This window comes from Perognathus longimembris, chromosome 4 (genome assembly GCF_023159225.1).
Source record: "Perognathus longimembris pacificus isolate PPM17 chromosome 4, ASM2315922v1, whole genome shotgun sequence".
Classification (NCBI taxonomy): domain Eukaryota; kingdom Metazoa; phylum Chordata; class Mammalia; order Rodentia; family Heteromyidae; genus Perognathus; species Perognathus longimembris.
In genome coordinates this window covers 19,591,695-19,616,514 of record NC_063164.1, presented here as the reverse complement: position 1 = coordinate 19,616,514, position 24,820 = coordinate 19,591,695, and the positions used below count along the sequence as shown (strand labels likewise).

The 24,820-nt window shown below is 33.9% G+C and overlaps 1 protein-coding gene across 1 annotated transcript in view; it reads left to right on the top strand.

Moving 5' to 3' along the window:
• Positions 1 to 24,820, top strand: part of Spag16 (sperm associated antigen 16) — a 696,006-nt gene that overhangs the window by 21,944 nt on the left and 649,242 nt on the right. Inside the window, exons 6-9 of the mRNA XM_048345736.1 lie at positions 10,160 to 10,267; positions 18,275 to 18,392; positions 23,167 to 23,236; positions 24,009 to 24,118. Of these exons, the coding sequence (XP_048201693.1) occupies positions 10,160 to 10,267; positions 18,275 to 18,392; positions 23,167 to 23,236; positions 24,009 to 24,118 (406 nt within the window). The remainder of the gene's footprint in view (positions 1 to 10,159; positions 10,268 to 18,274; positions 18,393 to 23,166; positions 23,237 to 24,008; positions 24,119 to 24,820) is intronic.

The window sequence follows — 24,820 nt, the reverse complement described above, 5'->3', positions numbered from 1 at the left end:
AAGAAATTAAATAGCTTTAAAGTTATTATTTATCTGGAAAAGGATTTCATTAGATAGAACATTGGTCTTAAAATATATAACTTCAATGTACACTCATTTATTAACTCCTGTTACTATTTTTTTTTTTTTTTTTTTGGCCAGTCCTGGGCCTTGGACTCAGGGCCTGAGCACTGTCCCTGGCTTCTTCCCGCTCAAGGCTAGCACTCTGCCACTTGAGCCACAGCGCCGCTTCTGGCCGTTTTCTGTATATGTGGTGCTGGGGAATCGAACCTAGGGCCTCGTGTATCCGAGGCAGGCACTCTTGCCACTAGGCTATATCTCCAGCCCCTCCTGTTACTATTTTAAACTGATTTATTAATTATCCGTAACACTATTAATTCCTTGAGAGTGATGTGATGATAATTAAATAAGGCAATCTATGTTAAAAGGGTATGTTAATTATAATGTACTTTGAAATATTAGGTATTATTATCAATAGCACTAAAGATTGTCATCCTAGGAATAAAAAAAATCATCACAGGGTTAATATGATAATCCATGAAGAAAGAAACAAAAAGGGAATTATTTTATACCCAAGCATCATTTGAATTGCTGTATCGTAATTGAATCAAGTCTTTTCCTTTGTCATGAGTATTGTTAGTTTTTAAACACACATTTTCTTTTTGCCTGCTACAAATTCAATACAAAATTTGTTCAGATAATTTTCTTATAGACATTTTCAGGAGAAAAATATTATTAAAAGATATATAGTTAGGGGGTTGTGTATATTTACATATATTCTATATAACAGAGAGACATATAATATATTTAATATGTTAAGTTGACACCATTTTTAGACAGACAGAATATAGGTTTAGCTTTCCATTGAAATATAGTTAATTGTTATTTTAAGTTCATGAAGTGACAGGCAGTAATTTTGTAGTGCAAAGACAACGAAGGAAGAAACATATTGAATTTTGATAACATGTATTTTATAAGCCTTATATCTTCTCAGTTTACATATTAAAAGATTCTTCATCTGAAGTTCATAAATAACCTCTATGTGTTTATTATTTAGGGTCTTATTAATTAAGAATCTTTGCTTGTTCTTATAGCCTATTTTCAGTAACAGTATACCTTCTTATTATCCTACAAGTAATGCAAATAAATTGAATTTCATGCTTCAGTTTTAAAAACATGCATTCACTTGTTCTTGAGCATCTTATAGTCTGGTTTACATTTCACCTTCCCAAATTGCCTTCTAGATTGAAGAACTCTGCTACTAAATTGAATAGGTTCATTCCTCCTGTTTATTCTATTTTTTATTCTTGTATTTACTCCATCTTCTGTGTCAGAGTGGGATTCTGGCCCTGTATTTACCTTACTAATAAGCCCTTTTTCCTCTTTTTGCATCTACACTATTGACACTTGGTAAGTTTTGGAAAATGACTATTGAATCTATATACTTACATGTATGATATGATAACAGGTAGCAAGTAACAGGAAGCAAATTAACATGTGTAAAGGAGACATGAATGATGGTACTGAGGTTTCAACTCAGATCTTTGGGAACATTATGCAGGCACTCCACCACTTGAACCATGACCTAGTCCTATGACCTAGTCCTTTTCTACTTTGGTGTTTTTTTTAGGGAGCACATTGCTTTTTGCCTGGGACTGGCTTCAGATTGTGATGATCGTAACTATGCTATGGGATTATCACCATACCCAGGCCCATATTGTTGCTTTTCATGAGAAGATTCTTCAAATTTTGATGAAACCAAATTTTATCATTTTATGATACTGCTTTTTTTTTTTTTTTTTGGCCAGTCCTGGGCCTTGGACTCAGGGCCTGAGCACTGTCCCTGGCTTCTTTTTGCTTAAGGCTAGCACTCTGCCATTTGAGCCACAGCGCCACTTCTGGCCATTTTCTGTATATGTGCTGGGGAATCGAACCCAGGGCCTCATGTATATGAGGCAGGCACTCTTGCCACTAGGCCATATCCCCAGCCCCTTATGATACTGCTTTTGTTACTTTATCTAATGTACCATTGTCTACCCTTAGGCCATGGAGAAATTATTTTTGAATTTTCTTCTAAAAGCATTAAAGCTTTAAAATTTTATTTCATGCTATAACTATTCCTTAATTTGTTGTGTGGTGAGAAGCATGAGATACAAGTAAATTATCTTTTCTTTTGGAATATTCAGTTGTTGTGTCCCCACTATTTGGAAAATTTTCTTCAGAATTTATTGATATCTCTGGGACTTCCACTGGAAATCAACTGTAGGTATATTTCTAGACTGTCCTATTCTTTTCATTTCTTATTCTATTTCTTCTCTATTCTTCATTATTTTCTATTTTATATTATTACACCTATATCAGACTGTTCATTTTTTTTGTATTTTTCATGAGTAAAAAGTGAGAGTCCTTTGTTCTTTTTCAAGATTGCTGGTTTATTTTAGGCTCTTTGCATTATCATATATATCTTGGGTTCACTTTTCCAATTTACATAGAAAGAGATGAATGAAATTGAGACTAACAAAGTTGAATACAGTACACAGAGATTTAGTGTAAATATCCATGTGTATATTGTTTATATGTATATTCTGGAGAGGAAGGAACGATATTTTCACAAGTTTGAGTCTTGTTTACATAGAACATCTTCTCATTTAAAAATGTCTTCTAATTTAATATTGTATATATGTGAAAGATCTGGAAATTTGTGCCTTTAACTTGATATCAATATTTTGTTGTTGTTTTGTGAGTTATATATAATAAAGAACTGAGCCTTGTGTTCCTTTCATGGTACCTTCAGGGCTTATATTGTACTTGAAATGTAGTAGAAACATAAATAACTGTTCTGCTAATACTTAACTTTGTAGCTGGAGTTTAATGATCTTTAGATGGTATTTTTGATATTGTAATTTTGGGGATGTCATTTTCTTATCATGAAGGGAATTTAGTCAACTTCTATCACGCTAATTCTTGCCTTATTTAGAATATTGTCTTTCATTTCTGACTTTAAATTACATAAATATAATGCTGAACAAAAAAGATCTATGGAAAGCCCTAAACATTTGGTAGAAAATAATATTGTATGAAGATTTGAGAGAAAATAATCTTGGCTGAAATCTTTAATGGAAAGATAAAAAGCATTATTAAATAAGCATTATATTTTCTTCTACCAGAAAATGAAGATATTTAAAATTAAATTGCAATTAATATTGAGGAAAAATTAGGAGGTTTGGTAAAGGGTACTTATTTTACTTACAAAAATTACTTCTACAAAAGGTCAAAAGGTTCTCAGCTTTTGTGAAGACCCATTTAATTTAATGACTTTCAGAAACAAACACTGTGAAAATCAAGATAATAATGAAGCCCATAAAATTTCATGCTTTAGGATTTAGGTAATTGCTTGTTAAATTAGGAAGGTATAATTTCTGGACATGAGCATACTCCACTTTTTTTAAAAAGAATATAAGGAAATTTCTCTAATCCTGCTGACTTCCACTCAGCCATTCTACAATCATTCTAATATTAACGAGTGACTTAAAGCATTATCAATTTAAAGATAGTGACATATGTGGTAGTCATACAATTTACTGTGATCAGAAATTACATTAGCTAATTTTGCACATGGAGAAAATAATGTGGTGAAGATAGCATGCTTTGATTGGTGAAAGTAAGCAAGGAAACATATGTTGTTTCTTTTCAAATAATGATAATAAAAGCTCAATAATTTTATAACTAAATGACTATATAAAATTATTTAAATTAAATAATTAATAAGGTATTTTACCAGGGACATTCATAAACAAAATATTTTTAAAGGTCATACTTCTAAGTTACACTTTTATCATGATAAGAAGTGGAGTTTTGGAGTTTCATAGGTTAAGCAGAATAAATATCTATCTGATTATTGCATAGTTGAATTTTGCATGTTGATTTTCCCGATTCCTGAAATGGTGAGATTCAGTGCCCATTGTGACATCTCATTAAGAGAAGGCATGTGTGAGTTATACTTTTTATGATATATAAATTTAAATAGACTGCTTGACGAATAACTCTTACTTCACTGCTCTTGAATCAGTGTTTGCTGTCTTGGTTAATAAAATATTTTTTTAGAAAACAAAGATCCTGTACTAATGTGATGAGAAAGTACTATAGAGTAGAAAATATTAATTGCTTATATGAATACGTTGCACTGTTCTTCAGTGCAACTTTTATTTTCATTTTATTAAGCAGATGGGCATCAGGAAGGTCATAAAAGGAGAAGCTTCGCCATGAAATGAATTTAAATTGTCTCACTGAGTAGATTTCATTTGTGCAAACAGAAAGCATGTCTCTGAAAACCAATTTAATGGTCAGAAAAACTTTAAGGTCTAATACTTCAGTCAATTCCTATGCTTTCTTTCCTGGGATGAGCACAAATAGATTTCTAAATCTGTATTGAAAAAATGAATTTCTACAGTACTGCACATCTGTGGGTCTGATTAAGAAACTTGGAAGCATTTTTCAAGTACTTTTATCCTGTTGCTGGTTTACATTTCAGTTAAGAGAAATAAAATATGTCTATGTAACTGCCAAGATTCTAGATATAAGATAGTTTTAGTAGACTTACAATGATGTTCATAAGAATTTAATTTATGGAGACACATAGTGATGCATCCTGGTACTTTTGGTCTGTTAGAGTCTACCTTTCATATATGTTACTAGAGGAGGACAGATCTACTAGAAAAAAAATGAATCTGTCTCTTTTTGTTTGTGCACTGGTACGGGGCTTGAACTCAAAGTCTAAGTGCTGTAGCTTCACATTTTATTTCAAGGCTAACACTCTACCAATTGAGCCCCTACTCCACATACAGCTTATGAACTTTCTTGTCATACCTGGCTTTGAACTGGGATTCTCAAATCTCAGCCTCCTGAAAAGCTAGGATGACAGGTGAGACCCATTCCCACCAGCCTTGAATCTGTCCTTTCTAGTATACTGCGTAAGAATGGTGATGTGATGAAGATAATGACAGAAACATTTGTCAAGTGTTATCTATGCATAACAATAAGACATTTAATTGAATGTGATGTTAGGTTTATTTTTATTTGCATAAGTTACTTGAGGTAGTTTCAAACATACATAAAATGAAATTCACTCCCTTTACTATTCTCTTCGTCTCCCTTCCTCTCTGACCCCTTTAAAAATAGTATTTGATGGGTTCTATTATGCTGTCTTCATACCCTAATGTGACTGCAACACTTTATACTTAAGTCTCTCATTACTATTAGATTTATTATCATCATCATATGGTTTCTGGGCACTGTTGATTATAGCTTGACTGAGTAGTATTGTGATTACCATGTCTGTGAAGCTATCTCTTATCATGTGCTGACATACATTCAACCTTGATATGTGCCTCAAATTTAGTGTTTTTAGGACCTTTCATACTGATTTCCATAGTTGCTACAGAATTGTACAATCAACCCAGCAATGTATGAAGATTCCTCTTCCCTAACATCCTTAGCAATATTTGTTGCAATATTGTTTGCTTGGTGATAGAAATTATGACTGAGATGAGATAGAATCTCATTATTTTTCTGATTTTCATTATCTTTTTGGCAAAGTTATTAAACATTTTTATGCATTTTGGCTATTTGTACATCTATTGAAATTCATTAAGTCATTTATTAATATTCATTAATCTATTATTATTGGTTCTTTAGATATTTAATTTTTTCAAGCTCTTTATGTATTCTAAATATTAATTTTTTGATGAATAGCTTACAGAGATTTGCTCACATTCTTGTATTTATTTCTTTTGATGTCTAGAAGATTTTTGTAATTTCACCTGAGCCACTTGGTCATATTGCTGACCAATTGCACTCCTATTCCTTAAGTTGTTGCCTATGCCATTATCTTCAACTTTCCCCTTTGTTTCCTGTGGTGTTTTTAAAGTTTCTGGTTTTGAGATCTTTGATCCATTTGGCAGTAAATTAGGGGTCCAGTTTCAGATATCAGAAGGTATAATAAGAATAATCTGGTTTCCTATACAAAGATCTTGAGAAGCAGCTGTCTTTTCCCCAGTATATGCTTTGGCTTCTTTGTCAAAATCCAGAAGGCTATAGCTGCATGAATATATTTTTGAGTCTTTTATTCTATCGCTTTGGTTTTTATTTCTGTTTTTATACTGGAACCATGTGATTTTTTGTCATTATCATTCTGTACTTTACTATGAAGTTCAAATTTATGATACCTGCAGTGTTTCTCTTTGTGTTCCGGGTTTCTCATGTTATTCACAGTCTTTTATGTTTCTATATGAATTTTTTATTTTAGTTTCCTACTTTGTGAAGAACAACATTCAGATTTTGATGGAGTTTTCATTCTTGTGGTGGTATAGCAGTTATCTCAATATTAAACTCAATATTTGTTAGTATTTCTAGAATTTCTGTAACTTTATTGAATTCTTGTTATATTTCATTCATTGTCTTTCTTATGCCATTCTATTTGTATTTTTTAATTCCTTTAATTGTTTATATTGTTACTCATTAATTTTATAGTTAATTATTACTATTTTTTTAACTTCTTGTTTGAGATTTCTACCACATCATTATCATCCAAGTGATTTATTATGTAATTATTTTGTTTTGGCAAAGACATTGCCTTGTTCAGAGGCCAAGTCATTGTTTGGAGGTTTTAGTCTCTTGTGTTCTTTCAGATGAGATATGCACATTGTGTAGGCAAGGCTGGGTAGTATTTAAGCTGTGTTGTATTTATCCAACACTGGTCTGGTGGTGTGCCTCAGTTGTCAAACATTCACTCACTATTACCACAAAGCACTAGGTTTAGTCTCCTACTCTCCTGGGGATGTGAATAAGTTGTAGAAGCAGTCAAAGTTAATAGACTCACCAGAGTGAAAACACAATAATCACAAATTAATAGCAATCATTGACATCATTCTCATAGCTCCATAATAGTAAAGAAGCAAAGATAATGCTTCCTGTTACAGAAAGACACTAATTAAGCTGGCTACTAATGAAAAGAAGTAGAGGAATAGTACTGAAGAATAGTGTGGTATAGATGGTGTAATAAGGATAAATACAGAAGTAGCTAAATTAAGTTTTGAGAAAGAAGAGGGGAATACATAGAAAATATCCAGATAAATGTATAGTGAAAAAAAGAGGGTAAAGACAAATATGCCCTGCCAAAAGTACGGAAAATTAAGAAAAATTGTGGATGGGAGAAAATAGGAGAAAACTAAGAGAGGGATTCAATCTAATTGGATACAGAAGGTAAATAGAAATGGGACAGGGAAATAGTAGATAGAGATCATTACAAATTGAATTTGAAAATGTGGGTATGTGTTTCTCATATAATGACTTCAAAAGAGGAGATAAGAAGAATAAAGAAAACAAAAGAAACCTCTGAAAGACATAAATTTAAAAGTCAATATTATTTGTTGAGAATGAGGTGTCTTCTCCCAACTAGAATTTTTTTTTGATAGTAAAGACAGAGTTGTGTGGTTTGGAGACATATCAGTGCTGTCTATTGGAGGCAGAGTGGCCCATCAAGACCTGAGCCAAGTGTCAGTACAGGGAGATGGATTTCGAATGCTATTTTCAGATTCTGGTGTCAGGTCCCAGGTGCTGGACTCTGAGCTTCCTAGACTGGTTTCACTCTCACTGCAGGGCTCCATAAACTCACAGGCTGTTTTCTGTACCTGGGTGGTTCTCTCACCAGAGAGACACAGGCTCTGGATTTGCTGAAACATCCCAAGACCCTGCACAGATAATTCCTGCCAAGGTTCTCAAGACAACTCTGGGCTCATGACACAGCTCCCCTGGTCATGGGGCTCTGTCTTAGGACTCATAGGTTCTCTGTGTCAGGTCTGTATGATCCTGAATATGATTATTTTCTCTCAAATTGTTCCTTTTATCAATATGAAGTGACTTTCGTTTCTTCTGACTAAGAAGAATCTAGCTATTCCTGATGACTTTTAGCTCCATTTTCTTGTAATATCTTTTCCCACGTTTCAGCTTAAGTCTTAATTCAGGGTCTTGCACTCCCTAAGCACAATTTTTTTTCCTGTCTTTTTTTCACACAGTGTTCCATGTTTTTCTCCCAGGGCAAACCTGGACCTTGATCTTCTTGCCTATACTTCTAATTGACTGATAATACAGACATGTACCACCATGCCAATCTGGTTTTGTTGACAGGGGGGTCTTGGAAACATTTTGTCCCGGTTAACCTCAGGCTTTAATCTAACTGATTGCTACCTGCAGAGTAGTTGGGGTCACGAATGTATGCTGCCACAACGAGCAGTAAGTGATGTAAGTGATCTTATTGCTACATTTATGAAAATCTTAAAGACAATGAGAAATAATACTGACAGGCTAGTATACACTAAGCTAACTTGGGAAACTCCCAGTTTTCAAATGCATGACTTTTTTTTGAGTTTGATTTTCCTCCTGGACAAAATAAAAGCCCTTTCCACTCCCACTCCAAACACATACATACATACACACACACACACACACACACACACACACACACATACACACACATAGTTAAGACTTAGAAAAAATGGTTTAATTAATCACGGACGTACTCCTCAGATAATTTTTCAACATTGACACAATCAACAAGTAGGTGGATTTAGATGTATTTTGCCCTGAAAATGAAATTAAGTCCGATGGAGCCAGTTGACCATAACTCTTGTGTTACTTAGGCAGTATTTAGTGATTAATGATGAAAATTACAATCTTGTCATTAGGGAACAATTGATCATCCAAAAATGAAGAGATAGTGAGAAAACAAACTCCATCTGCATCTCTTTAACATACAAACTGATTTCATAATGAGAGATCATAGTGGCCCACATATGCTCCCTTGGGAATCTGAAAGCCTCCTCTTACCCTGTGCATTTCTTTGGCAGCATCTCAGACACTGGTCCTCACTGATTTCTCTGACACAGCTGAAAATAAAAATCTGACTTTGCGCATTTATTTTTTGTGAACCTGAGTTTTGAAATGTGGAACAGACGAGCAGATTTCTTCCATTCTGATGCTAGTGTGAGTTATCAGTGCTGTAACTTGACTCATTTTCATGATGTGTGTGTTTCCATGCAAAAGATTCTCTAGACCACTGTTTGTCATGGGATGTTTTATATTATACTGTAACTAACTTCTTTTATGTAGTGCATAAAACATTCCCAGTGCATAAAACATTCACATAAAACATATAGTTGCTTTAGCAATCAGAGATGTGCAAACATATATACAGTTAAACAATCTCTTTTGTAATACGGAAATATATTGATAGCCTTTCTTACACAGGTAGTACTTATTTTGAGTAATATAATAGGTACAATATATTTTTATATGAATTACTAGAAGGAAAGTTTCGTTTTCCAATACTTAGAAGATCCTTTCTAATTATCTATGCTAAATAGTCAAGTATATTTCCTTTTAATCTTCTGTGATGTTCAGAGTTAAAGTACATATTTTTTCCTTTATTTAAAAATATTTTAACTTATACTGTTTTGTATGTATTTCACATTGGTAAGCCAAACACATTCTCATTAGTAGTGATTGGATTGTACTTTTGGAGTATTCTGACAATATACATTTTTACTTTGATTTAGTTAAGTGAAACAAGAACTGATCATATGTTGAAAGTTCAAGATTTGTCATTTCATTTTCCACTGCTTCACCCATTTTTTTCTTTTTAAGTTAATTTTATTGTCAAGGTGATGTATAGAGGAGTTAGTTACATGTATAAGGTAGTGAATACATTTGTTGTCATACTTGTTACCTCTCCCTCATTTATCTCCCATCTTCCCTACCCCCCCAAAAAAGTTATACAGTTACTTTCCAACATATTGTCTTGTGAGTCTTGTTGTTGCATTGGTTTACCCTTTCTCTTTTGTCTCACCATTTTGTTTTCCCTTTCCCTTCCCTAATTAAGATAAACATATAAACAGTTCACAGGGTACTAAAATCAAATTGCTTCACACATTTTAAATTCCATACAAATTATGTTGTACCTAATATTTCAATGAGAATTATACTGGGATTGTACTTTGGGTATTTTTTGAGTTTATAATACTGATTTTTAACTGAGGGGTAAATAAATTTTCAGAAAGGAAGTAACAATAATTTTTAGATTTGGTATTGTTATTATGTTTTTCAGCAAAGCTAGAGAAAATCTGCTGAAAATTCAGAAAGAACGTGATTTTCATCGAATGCATCACAAGCGTATAGTCCAAGAAAAAACAAAGTTGATTAATGACCTCAAAGGGTAAGTGATCATATATGCTGGCATATTCAGTTATTACCAAGTAATTTATGGTGGCAGATATTATAAAGGAAATTATTAATTCAACTATTATTGAACATCTAGTATGTGACAGACACCATTACTATGTGTTCGAAAATATGAGCATGCATAAATGTAGGCCATCCTTGTGAATGGAGGACCCAGAGATTCTTGGATTGTAGAATATAGAAAGTTTTAGATGGAAAAAGAACAAACTACACTGCATTGTTGCTCTGTTAGCTAAGAGGGTAATTGCTTCAACCAGACTAGGGTATGACAGGGCTGAAGTATGTATTTTCAGAGCAAATGAATTTCAGCTTATAAATATGAATCACATGAATAGAGTGGGATTGGTAGAGTGTATCTAGATGGTACATGCTGTGTAAAAGTGTCAAGTCACAAAGGAGCATAACATTCACCGGATTGTGGCATTTGGAGTACATCTCTCATGGGGCTTTGCAGTGGGTAGGAGGCATATCTTAAATGCTCTTGACTTTTTGATAACACTTTTTAGAAATTATTTGAAAGACAGAACATAGATTTTTCTTTCTCTCTTTCCTTACTTTCATACCCACTAAAAATAAAAAAAAATAATCCTTAACTAAATTTCTTGTTCTTGGGTAGTGTTATCTACTAGAACTTTCTCTATTGGCAAACACTCTGCATGTTGCAATCTGTTACAATAGTCAATAGGAATTTATATTTTAAAAGGTATCACTATTGTTGAGTATCTACATATACTTAAATGGAATAGTACCACAGTTCATTTCTCATACAATTCATTTTTTCAGATTATATATTTTTTCATATTTTACTATCTGGAGAGCACCAGGGAGAGAAACCTATAATTGGCTTATACTCAGAAGTCCTCTTCCTCATCTAATAAGTAGAAAATATTTAACCATGTGGATAAATCACTAATGAATGTTTTCTAAGGACCAAAATCAAGAAACCAATGATACTGTCCACCAGTCACAATAAAGGTAGCAATCATGTCAGTCAGTCACCAATGAATACCTTTTCTAGTAACTGTGCTGTTGCATAGGAAATCATAGTACAATAGGTCTTTTTATTCCTGATAACATTAGAGCTAAAGTTCTGTTTCACAATTTACTAAGTTATTTCAATTTTGTTTTCATTTTTCTTTTCATTCTAAATGGCTAAATGTTGAATTTTTGCCTATTTTGATCATCTCATTTTATATTTCCAATTTAACCTGAATAGTTTATTATGAATTTATTTTTTAGAAATAATATCAAATATAGAAATTACAAATAAAGAAATATCAAATACTTATGAAACTGATGAAACAGAAGTACACATTTAGGGAGCATGCATGAATCCCTGGGTTTAATTCTTCACTACCACATAAATAGAAAAAGCTGGAAGTGGTGTGGAGTTTAAGCCCCAGGACTGGCAAAAAAGAAAAGTAAAAAATGAAGTACATATTCAAGCTAATTTAACAGTTTTTCTTAATATTGTTTTCATGTTATGCTATGTATTTTCTTTCGATAGTGACTTTAGCAAGGGTAGTGGAGACAAACATAAGTGAGTGAGCCAAAGATAGTACATAATGAGAAATTATGTCATCAATATTTTCCTTTAAAATAACCATACATGAATTAGAAAACAAAGGTGTACAATTTGATACCTATGTGTTTAGTAACATGTAACATTAATGGAACTGTTTAGTACATACCAAACAACATATATGCTAATCAGATTAAAAAGAATGAAGGATGGAATTGGACATGCTACCTGAAATTTTTTTGGTTACTTTTTCTGAATATGGCTGAATTGATACAGAGTAAATGCATTTATAATGCTAGCACTTTAATATTTAAGCTTTTATTTCTGTCATTAGTGAAATATAATGTATATTTCAAAATCAATTACTTTTATAAATATTTCTACATAAATAGTTTTTGTATAAAATAGAACTACAATTTAATATTGTAATAGAAAAACTTAGAATTACTTTTTAGAACTCCTGGGGACATCACTTTGGATCATAGTAATTAGGATGTCATAGTAATTAGGATGGAACAAGTCCTCCAACTGAGGCAGAACTCTTTTGGGAAACTGTTCTTAGCAGTATTACTTTTACACACCTTATATAATCATTTAATAGTCCCTCTTTTGTTGAGCATCCTAAATTTCCTTTTCTGTCAGTGCTGGAGCTCGAACTGATTGATAGCTTGGGTGCTGTCACTTAGCATTTGTGCTCCAGTCTGACATGCTACCACTTGAGCCACAGTTCCACTTCCAGTTCTTTGGTGGCTAGTTGGAGGTGAGTCTTATGGATTTTCCTGCTCGATCTCGCTTCTAATCGCAATCCTTATATCTCAGCCTCCTCACTAGCTAGGATGATAGGTATAAGCTACTATCCCGATAGCATGCTAAATTCTAAGAAGGATTCTCTCTCAAATAGCTGAAATTCTCAGGACAGGCTCCACCTGAGTAGCCAAGATGTTGCAAATTGCTTTATATTCCGCTTTTGTAGCACCCTTCCTCAGTAAGTACTACAGGAGGTTATATGATGTGGCATGTACCCTTGCTAAGCAAGATTTCCTGCTCACCATGAAAACTCCTTTCATCTCCCCTGAAGCCTTTCACTTTTCAGATCTCAGAGAGTTAAAGTTTAGAGAAGCAACCCTTTCTTATCTAGCTTGGGATTTGGCTTCATTGAACCAGATACCTTTTTATTGGCTCTCCTCTCTGTAAATGGTTACAATGATATTTGATCCATGGGTCCCTAGGACATTTGGCTCCAGCAGCATGATTGGACCTGGACTAGATTTCCAACTCTTAAGGATCTACAAAACTGGACAAAAATTATGAAGTTGATTGCTTTTAACCTTGTGGGAAAGTGCAAAGGCGTGACTTGACAACGAACAAAGTGACTTGCATGATCACACTAAGTTAATTCTTGCAGTTATTTTTTCACGTAGCAGTATGGCAAGATGTAATCTAGAGCACAGTGGTCTGAGAGGCAGAGATATGAGTTCAGCATTTCAGAGTGAGCTGGAATTTCTGGACCAGCATCCACAAAAGAGATGCTGGGCATGAAAAGAATAAAAAATAACTGTAGTGGCCCTCTTCAGTCTTTGACCAAACAACTGATTTATGGAAGTATAGGATACAACTATGAAGCCTGGAACAGAGTCCGACCTTAGAATATGTGAATAAAGTAGCAAGTCCAGACATTATGCATTACGTGTGAATATTTCAAATTATTTCATAAACTATAAAAGGAAAGAATACCATACTCATCCTACGAAGCCCCTATGACCCTGACACCAAAACTAGATAGGACTCAACAATAACAGAAAATTATTGACCACTTTCTTTGATGAATATAGAGGCAGAAAAGTTAAATAAAATACTTATAAATGGAACTCAATACTTTAAAAGCATCATAAACCAAAATCAATTTTGTTTCACTTAAAGGATATTGGTTCTGACCAGCAGATTCTTGGTGACAGAAGATGTTTCCATGTGGTAACAGTTCGTATTTTTTTTTTTTTTTTTTTTGGGCCAGTCCTGGGCCTTGGACTCAGGGCCTGAGCACTGTCCCTGGCTTCTTCCCGCTCAAGGCTAGCACTCTGCCACTTGAGCCACAGCGCCGCTTCTGGCCGTTTTCTGTATATGTGGTGCTGGGGAATCGAACCTAGGGCCTCGTGTATCCGAGGCAGGCACTCTTGCCACTAGGCTATATCCCCAGCCCAACAGTTCGTATTTAATAACTTATGTTAAATAATCATGTGTTGAGGAATTGGTTAACCAACAGATGTCTTCCCAACCTCTGCTTTTATAGGTTTAGATTGAGTCAGGGCTATCTAAAGGAGCTATGGGAAAAACAAGAAAGCACATTCCAAGAGGTAGATAAAAAGATAATGGGAAGTACTAATATAAATACATACAAGGGCACCTCAGGTATTTGACAGGATTACTGCTGAAGATCAGAGACTTACAATCCAGTGTAAATAATAGTTCCATAATCAGGATTTCTGCCAGTATCATTCAAATATGAGTCAGATCTTTGCAGCCACTCACAGTGCCTACAGAACTCTACATTCTCAAAAAGGGATGCAAGGTTCATTCAACATTAAATAAAATGTATGATAAACAGAATAAAAAACAAAACACTAACTATCATCTCATTAGATTTGGAGAAAGCCTTTGACAAGATTCAAAATTCCATGATGTTAAACTGCAGAAAAAAAACCAACCAACAAACAAACCAGGAACCAAAGGATCCTATTTCACCATTTTGAAGGCTATATGGCTATAATTATGGAGAACCATGTTAAAGCCTCAAAAGAGGCCCTGGCCTGGGAATATGGTTTAGTGGTAGAATGCTTACCTTGCATGCATGAAGCCCTGGGTTAAATTCCTCATTACCGCATAAACAGAAAAAGTCAGAAGTAGGGCTGTGGCTCTAGTGGTAGAGTGCTAGACTTGAGCAAAAAGAAGCGAGGGACAGAGCTCAGGTCCTGAGTCCCAAGTTCCAGAACTGGTTAAAAAAAAAAAAAAATCACTAAAATAGTCAAAGAGATGGAGGAGAAAAGGAGACAGAGAATTTGATTTGATCAAGGTATGAAATATTACAGAGAGATACCTTAATGTAATTAATTTTTGCTAGTAAAAGTGAAGTATATAGAAAAAGAAGCTGAAAATTTTTCAGACCCTCAGAGAAAACATGCCAAAAATATCTTTGGGATAACCTCAAGTAATCTATGTCATAAGTATTTTGAATCTCAGAAGAGGCTGAAATCAGCCTTTTTCTAGCTCATTTCTTAGCTGACTAGAGGGTCAAGAGTATCAATTTGCTTAGTTCATTCAAAAAAACTTCCTTTGACCAATAGATGACTGTGTGGACTAACATAAATGTACTGGCCTTTAACTCTATTTATCCTGAAGATTACTGCAGACTTTTTTTTTTTTTTTTTTTTTTTTTTTGGCCAGTCCTGGGCCTTGGACTCAGGGCCTGAGCACTGTCCCTGGCTTCTTCCCGCTCAAGGCTAGCACTCTGCCACTTGAGCCACAGCGCCGCTTCTGGCCGTTTTCTGTATATGTGGTGCTGGGGAATCGAACCTAGGGCCTCGTGTATCCGAGGCAGGCACTCTTGCCACTAGGCTATATCCCCAGCCCCATACTGCAGACTTTTATTCTAACAAAGGAGTCATAATGTTGCTTTTGGTTTCTGAACATCAAAAGCAGCTCCTTAAAATGTCTTTGCCTCACATATAGTCACTCAGATAAATTGCCATAGATAATTCTGCAGAAGAAATGTTGGTATATTAATGGAGATCAAAGATGAACAACTATTGAGTTGTTTATAAAAATGAATACCAGAAAGAAGAACCATGCTTGGAAAAAGAGGCAAAGTGGGGGACACGCAGATGGTGGGAGAAAGGATGAGCAAATTCATCCATTGTAGCCAGTGAACAGTATGTGCAAATTAAACTATTAATGCCAAGGCATTAGATCTTTCTAAGAGAAGAAGTCATTTTCTATGAGCTTATAAAATCTGGAGAAATAAAGTTTGGTATAGGAACCAACATATACAAGGGCATCCTAAGAGCCAGAAGAAAAGAGCATTTTATATTCAGAAATGGATCCATTCATCAGGAAGATAATAGCATAAATTGTCTACTGCTCTAAGTACTTTAAAATTGCTTTAGCCAAATATGATATCATGATAAGGAAAACATTTACATTTATAATAGGAGGTTTATGCTCTCAAAAATTAGGAAATAGACACACAAATTCTCTAAGTTTGTAGAAAAATACTTCCTGTCAATTTAATATAAATTATATTGCTTGAATATTATCCAAGCAATGTTATTACTTTTAACATGTTTATAGGATTTTCACTATACTGTATGTTGTACCATTAAAGAAGTGTCTATAAATATCAGAGACTTGATGTTACACAAAAATATTTTCTGATGACAGCCAATTGCATTAGAACTCAGTAACTAAATATCTCTTGAACTATCTCATAGTTGTTGGAATTAACACATTTCAATTCCTTAAAGTAAACATTGTGTACTGACTGATTCAAAATGTAGAATATCAAGTTAGGCATGGTGGTACATACCTTAACTCTGTCTACTCAAGAAGTGGAGATCGGGTAGATTCTAGTTTGCAGTTCAAGACTAGCCTGGGCAAAAAAAAAAAAAAAAAAAAAAAGGGATACCTAACTCAACAAACAAACTAGACATAGTGTTGTGTGACTGGTTGGAGCTACAAGAAAGGCATAGGTAGATGATCATGCCTGGAGTTGCACCCTGGGAACAAATGTGAGACACTCTGAAAAATAAACCAAGCATAAAGGGGCTGGAGACATGGCTTGAGTTGTAAAGCCATTCGAGTAGAATCCTCAAAAGCATGAGGCCTGGAGTTCACAACACCAGTACTGGTGAGAAGAAAGGAAAGGAGAGGAGAGGGGGGTGAAGGGGAAGGAGAAAGGGAGGGGAGAGAGGAGAAAAGAAAGAGAAGAAAAACATTAAAGAAGAGGAAGAGGAAGATAAGTGTAGCATAACAAAATTTGTGTTAATGAAGGCAAAGCAGCAAATTACCTACAACGAAAGAGAAATAAATTTAATAAAAGAGCTGAAAGCAGTAAGATAGAAAAAAATCACGATTAAGAAAAATTTAATGGACTAAGATACTCTTTATTTGAGAACATGATAAAACTGATAATCCCTAGATTGACTAATCACCACTATGGACAAGGAGTAACCTGAACACATATAATGATGCTGAAAATATAAATTACAACCAAGAAATTTAATTCCCAGGTATATGACTAATGTGACTTATACAACTTGTATAACAATATTCATGGCAACCTGAGCTTGGCCTTTTATCAAAGAATATTGCGTAAATACATCGTCAACTTTATAGATATGTGTATATGTGTTTGTATAAATAGAATGAAGTAGATGTACTGATACACTGACATATAACTGAAGGAATAATCTGAAACTTATGCCAAGTGAAGGAAACAAGTCTCCTAAACATATTCTATGTTGCCAAACATGTAACATAAAAAGTTGGAGAATCTTCTATGTTGTTAGGACTATATTTTCATAGTTGGATGGATATATATATATATATATATATAATTATCAAACCTCTTGAACCATAACATTTAATATCTGTGTATTTTATGCCTTTAAATTATACTTCAATAATTTTTTTTTTTTTTTTTTTGTCCAGTCCTGGGGCTTGGACTCATGGCCTGAGCAGTGTCCCTGGCTTCCTTTTGCTCAAGACTAGCACTCTGCCATTTGAGCCACAGCGCCACTTCTGGCCATTTTCTGTATATGTGGTGCTGGGGAATCGAACCCAGGGCCTCGTGTATATGAGGCAGGCACTCTTGCCACTAGGCCATATCCCCAGCCCCCTCAATAAAAATTTTAAAAATATCTTGAGTTTTAAATTAAAATAGTTTGCAGGTGTTTGTTTTTGTGATATATCAAAATCTTTTCACATTTTCATGTTCTTTGTATTAGGTTATTCATTCTTGTTTTCATAGCCATCATTTATTATGGTGTTAATAATAGTTTTTCTTTAATCACCCATTGTTTGTAGGCCTGTTTTTGAAAATTATTTCTACATTGACTAAAGAAAGGCTTAATTTCTGAAATCTCAAAGAAAGCAGTAATCTTCTTGGAATATACTCGAACACAGCAAAAGGTTCTAGAAGGAAGTATAGAAACTACTTATAGCAAATACGGTCTTCCCATTCCCACCCTTCGGCCCACAGACCCCTGGTTATGACTGAAGTTTCATGCCAAATAATAGTTCCCGTGCTTCATGGCTTTTGTGTGTTGATCTATGTATGGCCATTCATTGTTATGCGTAAGTCAAAAACAAGTGAAAATAAGAAAAGAAACACAAGATTTACAAGTTAGATGGAATTCATTGATTAAACTCTTACCTTTTAAGATGCATGTGGTCTTTTTCTGTTTGTAGATTAAAGCTACATTATGCATCTTATGAACCAACTATGAAAGTGTTACATGAGAAGCACCAGGCTCTGCTGAAGGAGAAAATGCTGATCTCCTTGGAAAGAGACAGAGCTGTTGGGAAGGTGAGAAATGAGAGGAAATTAAAGCACCCGTCAAATTGTTTGGACTCATTATTTTTATAACATTAGTAGAAATGTTGGCTTTGTTTCTGAGATAAATTTTAAAACATCTTCTACCAATTTTCTTGTAAAACTTCATTTGGAAAATTAAGAGAAGTATTTTATCTATCTAAATGTCTATGAGGATTTTTATTATAGTGAATAGTATTTAACTGAAACATAAAGCCATAAGAAATTATTAGAGTGTAGTGAGAAGAAAATGCTTAGCCACAGTTGTTAGATACACTTAGATTTAAATGCCAAGCTATAAACATAAAATGACAAGTATAAACATCGATATTTGGCAAGTTATCTTAACACCTAAAACTCAGAGATACTTTATATAAAATGTAGCCAAAAAAAAATCCACCTCTATAATTTCTGTGGAAATAGGAAATAATGAATAAAAAAAGTTCTTGAAAATGTTTTCCAAAATGAATAGTTGACATTCCTAATTGTTGAGTGAATTTGTGTTTATCTTGCTAATGAGTGAGTTTTATTTTTTCCTCAGTTTTCACATAGGCTAGCTAAAATTCCTTTTATTTATTTATTTATTTTAATTTTCATTCTTTTCTTGTGCTGATTTTAAGCGCTTGAACTCAGGGCCTGGGCGCTGTTCTGAGCTTCTTTGGCTCAAGGCCAAAGCACCAATTCCGGCTATTTCTGAGGAGTTTATTAAAGGAGATAAGAGTCTCATAGACTTTCCTTCTAGGGCTGGCTTTAAACTGTGATGCTGAGATTTCAACCTCCTGGGAACCTACGATAATAAATTTAAGCTCCTAGCGCAGTTTCACTCAGAATTTGAGCAGTGGTGTGGAACCATTGGCAAAGAATTTAAAGAAGTAAAACAAAATATTATGCCACATTACATTTGTTTATTGAAGAATATAAAACTGTAACTAAGCTTAGTATTATTTTGTTGTTTGCTTCAAATTTTCACTTTGCCCAAACAGAAAATACCAAAGCTTATGTAGTGGCAATACTGTTCTTTTATTAATTTTACTGTTAAGGCATGTTTTAATCATTTTTTTGTGTGTTTTCAGTTTAATTCTTAGCTATTGAAGTGCAAACCATCCCTTTCTTTGGTGCCTCTTTTGGCTTGCATTTTTTTTTTTTTTTGGCCAGTCCTGGGCCTTGGACTCAGGGCCTGAGCACTGTCCCTGGCTTCTCAAGGCTAGCACTCTGCCACTTGAGCCACAGCGCCGCTTCTGGCCGTTTTTTTCTGTATATGTGGTGCTGGGGAATTGAACCTAGGGCCTCATGTATCCAAGGCAGGCACTCTTGCCACTAGGCTATATCCCCAGCCCTTGGCTTGCATTTTAATTTTCTGCCCTTGAATGTTTAAATTCTAAGTAATGTGAATAAACTGAGTATTATATCATTACATAAATATAAGACATTTATATGTCAGACTTGCAAATATTATCTCCTTGATCTCTTCTTGCATCTAATCGGTGGGAGATATTTATACTACATTTCTTTTTGACTTTTTCAACACATCCAGCATTCAATCTTCTGTTACTACGAGTCTGATTATGGCTAACTTACCCTCCTAGAAATGTCTTTAATTCTTATATCTCAAACAAAAGGGATGTTCCTGAGGCTAGATACATGGTCATATGAAGAATGTGCTTAGAACAGATAAAATCTCTGGGTTTCATATTCAATGATTTAGTTAAAAGACTTAAGGATTAGGAGTGATAGATGATTCACAGTTATATATAGTTAGCTGTGTGAACAATCGGTACATTTACAAATGTCTAATTTCTTACCTATTAAATATATAAAAATATAATTGATATATATCTAAAATGAAAATATTTACAAAGGTAAAATAATTCTATCAGAATTGAATGTTCTATACTACTGCTTATGTACATAATAACAGTTTAGATATGTCATTAGAAAAAGGAACTGTATTGGGCACTGCACATATATGTATAGTTAAATGGAACCTCCTAGTTTAGATGTTGGAATGATGATGCTATTTCCAAATTGATTTAAGAGAAAAGCACATATTCCCAAGCATTTCTGAAATATATGAGATCCTGGAAAGGAGGATACTGGCTTGAGGTATTTTTTTAAATTGTGGGTGGGGCCTAGGGCTAGCATGATCTGGGGTGACAATCATACTCCTTAGTGGATCTTTCACCGAGTCTAAGGAGATATTCTCAGTAGCTAGCCCTAAGGCAAGTGATAGGGAAGGAAAGAGCTGAGAAAACTGGGGGAGAGTAAAGGGGGGGTCACAGAAATGGTGGAACAAAGGGTGGACAAATGTAACAGTGATACTCACCTGTATATCCTCTCTACACTCACCCTGTGTATATCACCTTGACAACAATAGTAAGGTAAGAAAAAAGGGCTAATTGTCAATTATTAAATAATAAAGTATATTCTTCATTCGTTCCAACCAAAAAGACCTTAGTGTTAAAATATGTAACAATTTGGATGAGAAAAATAATACGGTATGAATTATAAATTTGAAATGTAAAGTAACTCTGTGGTTTCTTTATAATATTAATAAATGATTGAAAAAATCAGTGGTAGCAAATAGACAAATCTCCCCTATAGAAAGCCCAGATATCACAGTAGAGAATCTTTCCTTCCAAGAGGTAAATTTAACAACTCAGCAATGAGGTGTTGGTTGCACTTCATAACTAGCTTCCACTGCACTTCATAACTAGCTTCCACAAGTGCAGGTATACAGGAAAAAAGTAATGCTGCAATTAGGTGATCAAAGTTGGTATCCTTGTCTTAAGTCATGCTGGTAGCAAGTACCTTAGATATAATGTGCTAATAAATGCATTTCTTCTTTCCTCAAATCTCATAACTCTAGTTTAACCACTGAAAATACATCAAACAAACCTAAATTAAGACAATTAGCGAAGTACTACCTGGTCATTACTTCTCTAAATATTCAAGGCCATTTAAATAGAGAAAGTCTAAGAAATGGTCTCAATATACAGAAGGCCAAGGAGACGCAATGACTAAACATATAGTACATTGTGGATGGATTTCTGTAACCTAAAAATTTTATATAGAAAAAAATCAAATAAAATTTGGATTTAGTTCATAATAATGTATGATTATCAAGTTTATTATTTGTAACAAATTGTCAATCTTTTTTTTTTTTTTGCCAGTCCTGGGGCTTGGAGTCAGGGCCTGAGCACTGTCCCTGGATTCTTTTTCCTCAAGGCTAGCACTCTGCCACTTGAGCCACAGCGCCGCTTCTGGCTGTTTTCTGTATATGTGGTGCTGGGGAATTGAACCCAGGGCCTCATGTATAGGAGGCAAGCACTCTTGCCACTATACCACATCCCCAGCCCACGAATTGTCAATCTTAATGTGTGATGACAACAGAGGAACAATGTGTGTAACATACCAGAACTCTCAGTACTATGATAGCAATTGCTTCCTGAGTCTTATACTATTCTTTTTTTTTTTTCAAATTTTTATTATCAAACTGATGTACAGAGAGGTTACAGTTTCATACATTAGGAATTGGATACATTTCATGTACTGTTTGTTACCTTGTCCCTCATGCCCCCCTCCCTCCCCCCCTTTCCCTCCCCCCCCCCAGGTGTTCAGTTCACTTACACCAAACAGTTTTGCAAGTATTGCTTTTGTAGTTATTTCTCTTTTTTTACCCTGTGTCTCTCAAATTTGGTATTCCCTTTGAATTTCCTACTTCCAATACCAGTAAACATGGTTTCCAATACACTCAGATAAGATTACAGAGATAGTGTAGGTACAACCATAGGAAGGTGATACAAGAACATCATCAATAATAGAAACTACACATACACATAGGACGTTGAAAGTAGTTACAACTGTGATATAACAATTGTTTCCATAACATGGAGTTCATTTCACTTAGCATCATCTTATGTGTTCCTAAGGGTATAGCTGTTGGGCCTTGTGATGCTCTGCTATGGCTTGCCTAAACCTGTACTAATTATTCCCAATAAGGGAGGCCATAGAGTCCATGTTTCTTTGGGTCTGGCTCACTTCACTTATACTATTCTAAAAAAGATTATTTGAAAAATTATAATCCATTTGTTTGTCATGTAAGGACAGATAGCAGTCATTCACATTTTTATCCAAGCATTCCATAACCATATTATTCTGGTTATAATTTATCTGCTACTTTCTATTAATAAAAATTAAAAAATACTGCTATTCAGTATTAGAAAAAGTCATGTTTCTATTTAATTAAATATAGTATTTTAGTTTAATTTTCATATAGTGAGGAATGAGACAGCATTTTAAGGTTGAATATTAAATTTAAGTCTACTGTCCAGGAAATAATAAAAGTATGCCACCCAGCTTTCAAATGTTAATGATTATAAGATATGTTTAATAAAGCAAAATCAATGTTAGAAAATGAACAACTGGTCCTAGACATTAAAACTTAGGTAAAGTTTTAGTTATTAAAAGAATTTTTTCATGATTTTAGTTTTAAAACACAACTTAAAGCTTACAGATATAAAGATGATGTAAAAATTTAAATAGCTGAATAATAATCAAGATATGTAGCGAAACTTATCCAATGAAATAGAATCTTAACTAAACTCTGGTTTTACTTTGTTAAAGTTCATGTTTGATTTTTAAAATTTATAGGGATTAATTCAAATGTTATACTTTTTGGTATTTCGAAATCAATTTTTAGAGACCATATTTTATTTACCCCCTTAAAATATATTAGTATAGATATAATGTTTTTACTTTTTTTCATCAGATTACTGGACTCCAAGCAACATTGAGAACGATAGATGGAGGCCAAAATGTTCATTTTCCTATAATTAGAGGTAAAAGTAAAATGTATAAAATCTCTATTACTGGTCTGATGATTCCTCAATCTTATCAGTCCTAGCTACTTAGCATGCTGAGATTGTAGAATCATGATTTGGAGCCAGTTTACACAGACAAAATATTTCCAAATAACAGAAAAAAAGCAGAACTCTACATTTGGTGCAATTTGTAATGGATAAATCTGAGAAACCTAGCACATGAAAAAAAAAAAAAGACCGTGGTAACTATTTTATATGCTATGATAATTAAAAACTAGTTAACAGTGGAGTTTATTTTTATTTTTGTTAGGTGATCTCAGGTCCTAGGCACTGTTCCTGAGTTCCTTTATGCGCAGGGCTAGCAATCTAACACTCTGAGTCACAGCTTCACTTCTGGTTTTCTGATGGTTAATTGGCGATAAAGAGTCACAGGGACTTTCCTGCCAGAGCTGGCTTGGAAACGCCCTTCTCAGATCTTAGCCTCCTGAAGAGCTAGAATTACAGGTATGAGCCACCAGAGCCCAGCCAGGAGTGTTTTGTTTATGATTTATTTTGCTATATATTTTGTTAATATTGACTGATGAAAGAGAAAATTTCAAATGAGAATATGGATCATAAGCCTTCACTGGAGAAAATAATGAGTGTCATTTTTTTTTCAGTAATTAACCATTGTAAATTTTAAAGCTTTTCTCCTTAATAAAAAAAACACAGCTAATTGAAGCAACATTTTTGGTTATGATGATAATGTTTTATATTGTTCACATTAAAAATGCATTCTATTATCTTGCAGTTGGTCACTACTGTGAAAAGGAAAATAGACCCGAGGGTCCTACTCAAAAGAGTCTTCGTGAAGCCAGGGAACAAAACAAGTGTAAAATGTTGATGAAAGGTAACAAAAAGGTATACTATTGATTTGTTTCCATTAATTCCTATTTGACTCTCAGATCTTCACATCTTTGCACTCATGTAGTATCATTTTCTTTAACTGGAAAAGGAATTTAGAGCTTATGTATTCTAAGCCCCTTAGTTTATAGGAGGGCATAATGGCAAATATTAGCAATTAGATAGATCATGCATCCTTGGTTATTAATCATGGTTATGGCAGCAAACCTGTGTACTGTTCTATTTAAATGTACATGAGTATGAAAAAAATCACTCCCAGATCATCTGTCATAGTCTCTGACCTTCAAAAATATATCTCCTTTTCAAAAATATATTATGCAATAGTTAAGAATCAATATATATGCAACAGTTAGGAATCAGACTGCATCATTAGTGTCTGCTTTGCAGTCACAGTGGTAATGAATACTTTCTCTATTGATTAAAAAATTACATTAGCGTATTTGACCAAAAAATCAAAACTGATAAAAGAAAATTATACAAACATATAAGAGGTTAAGTTTCTGGGAATGAATACTATATAAAATTCTACTACAAAAGGGTTCTACATGTTGCATTTGTTTTAAAATAAAATGCTTAGAAATAGAGAAAGTGTTCATTTAGAATTAAACAATCTTCCTCACCCTAAGTGATCATTTTTACTAATATTTCTTTTATTTTTCTTGTTATTAGTATAAAATTATAGAGATAGAATATTTTTTC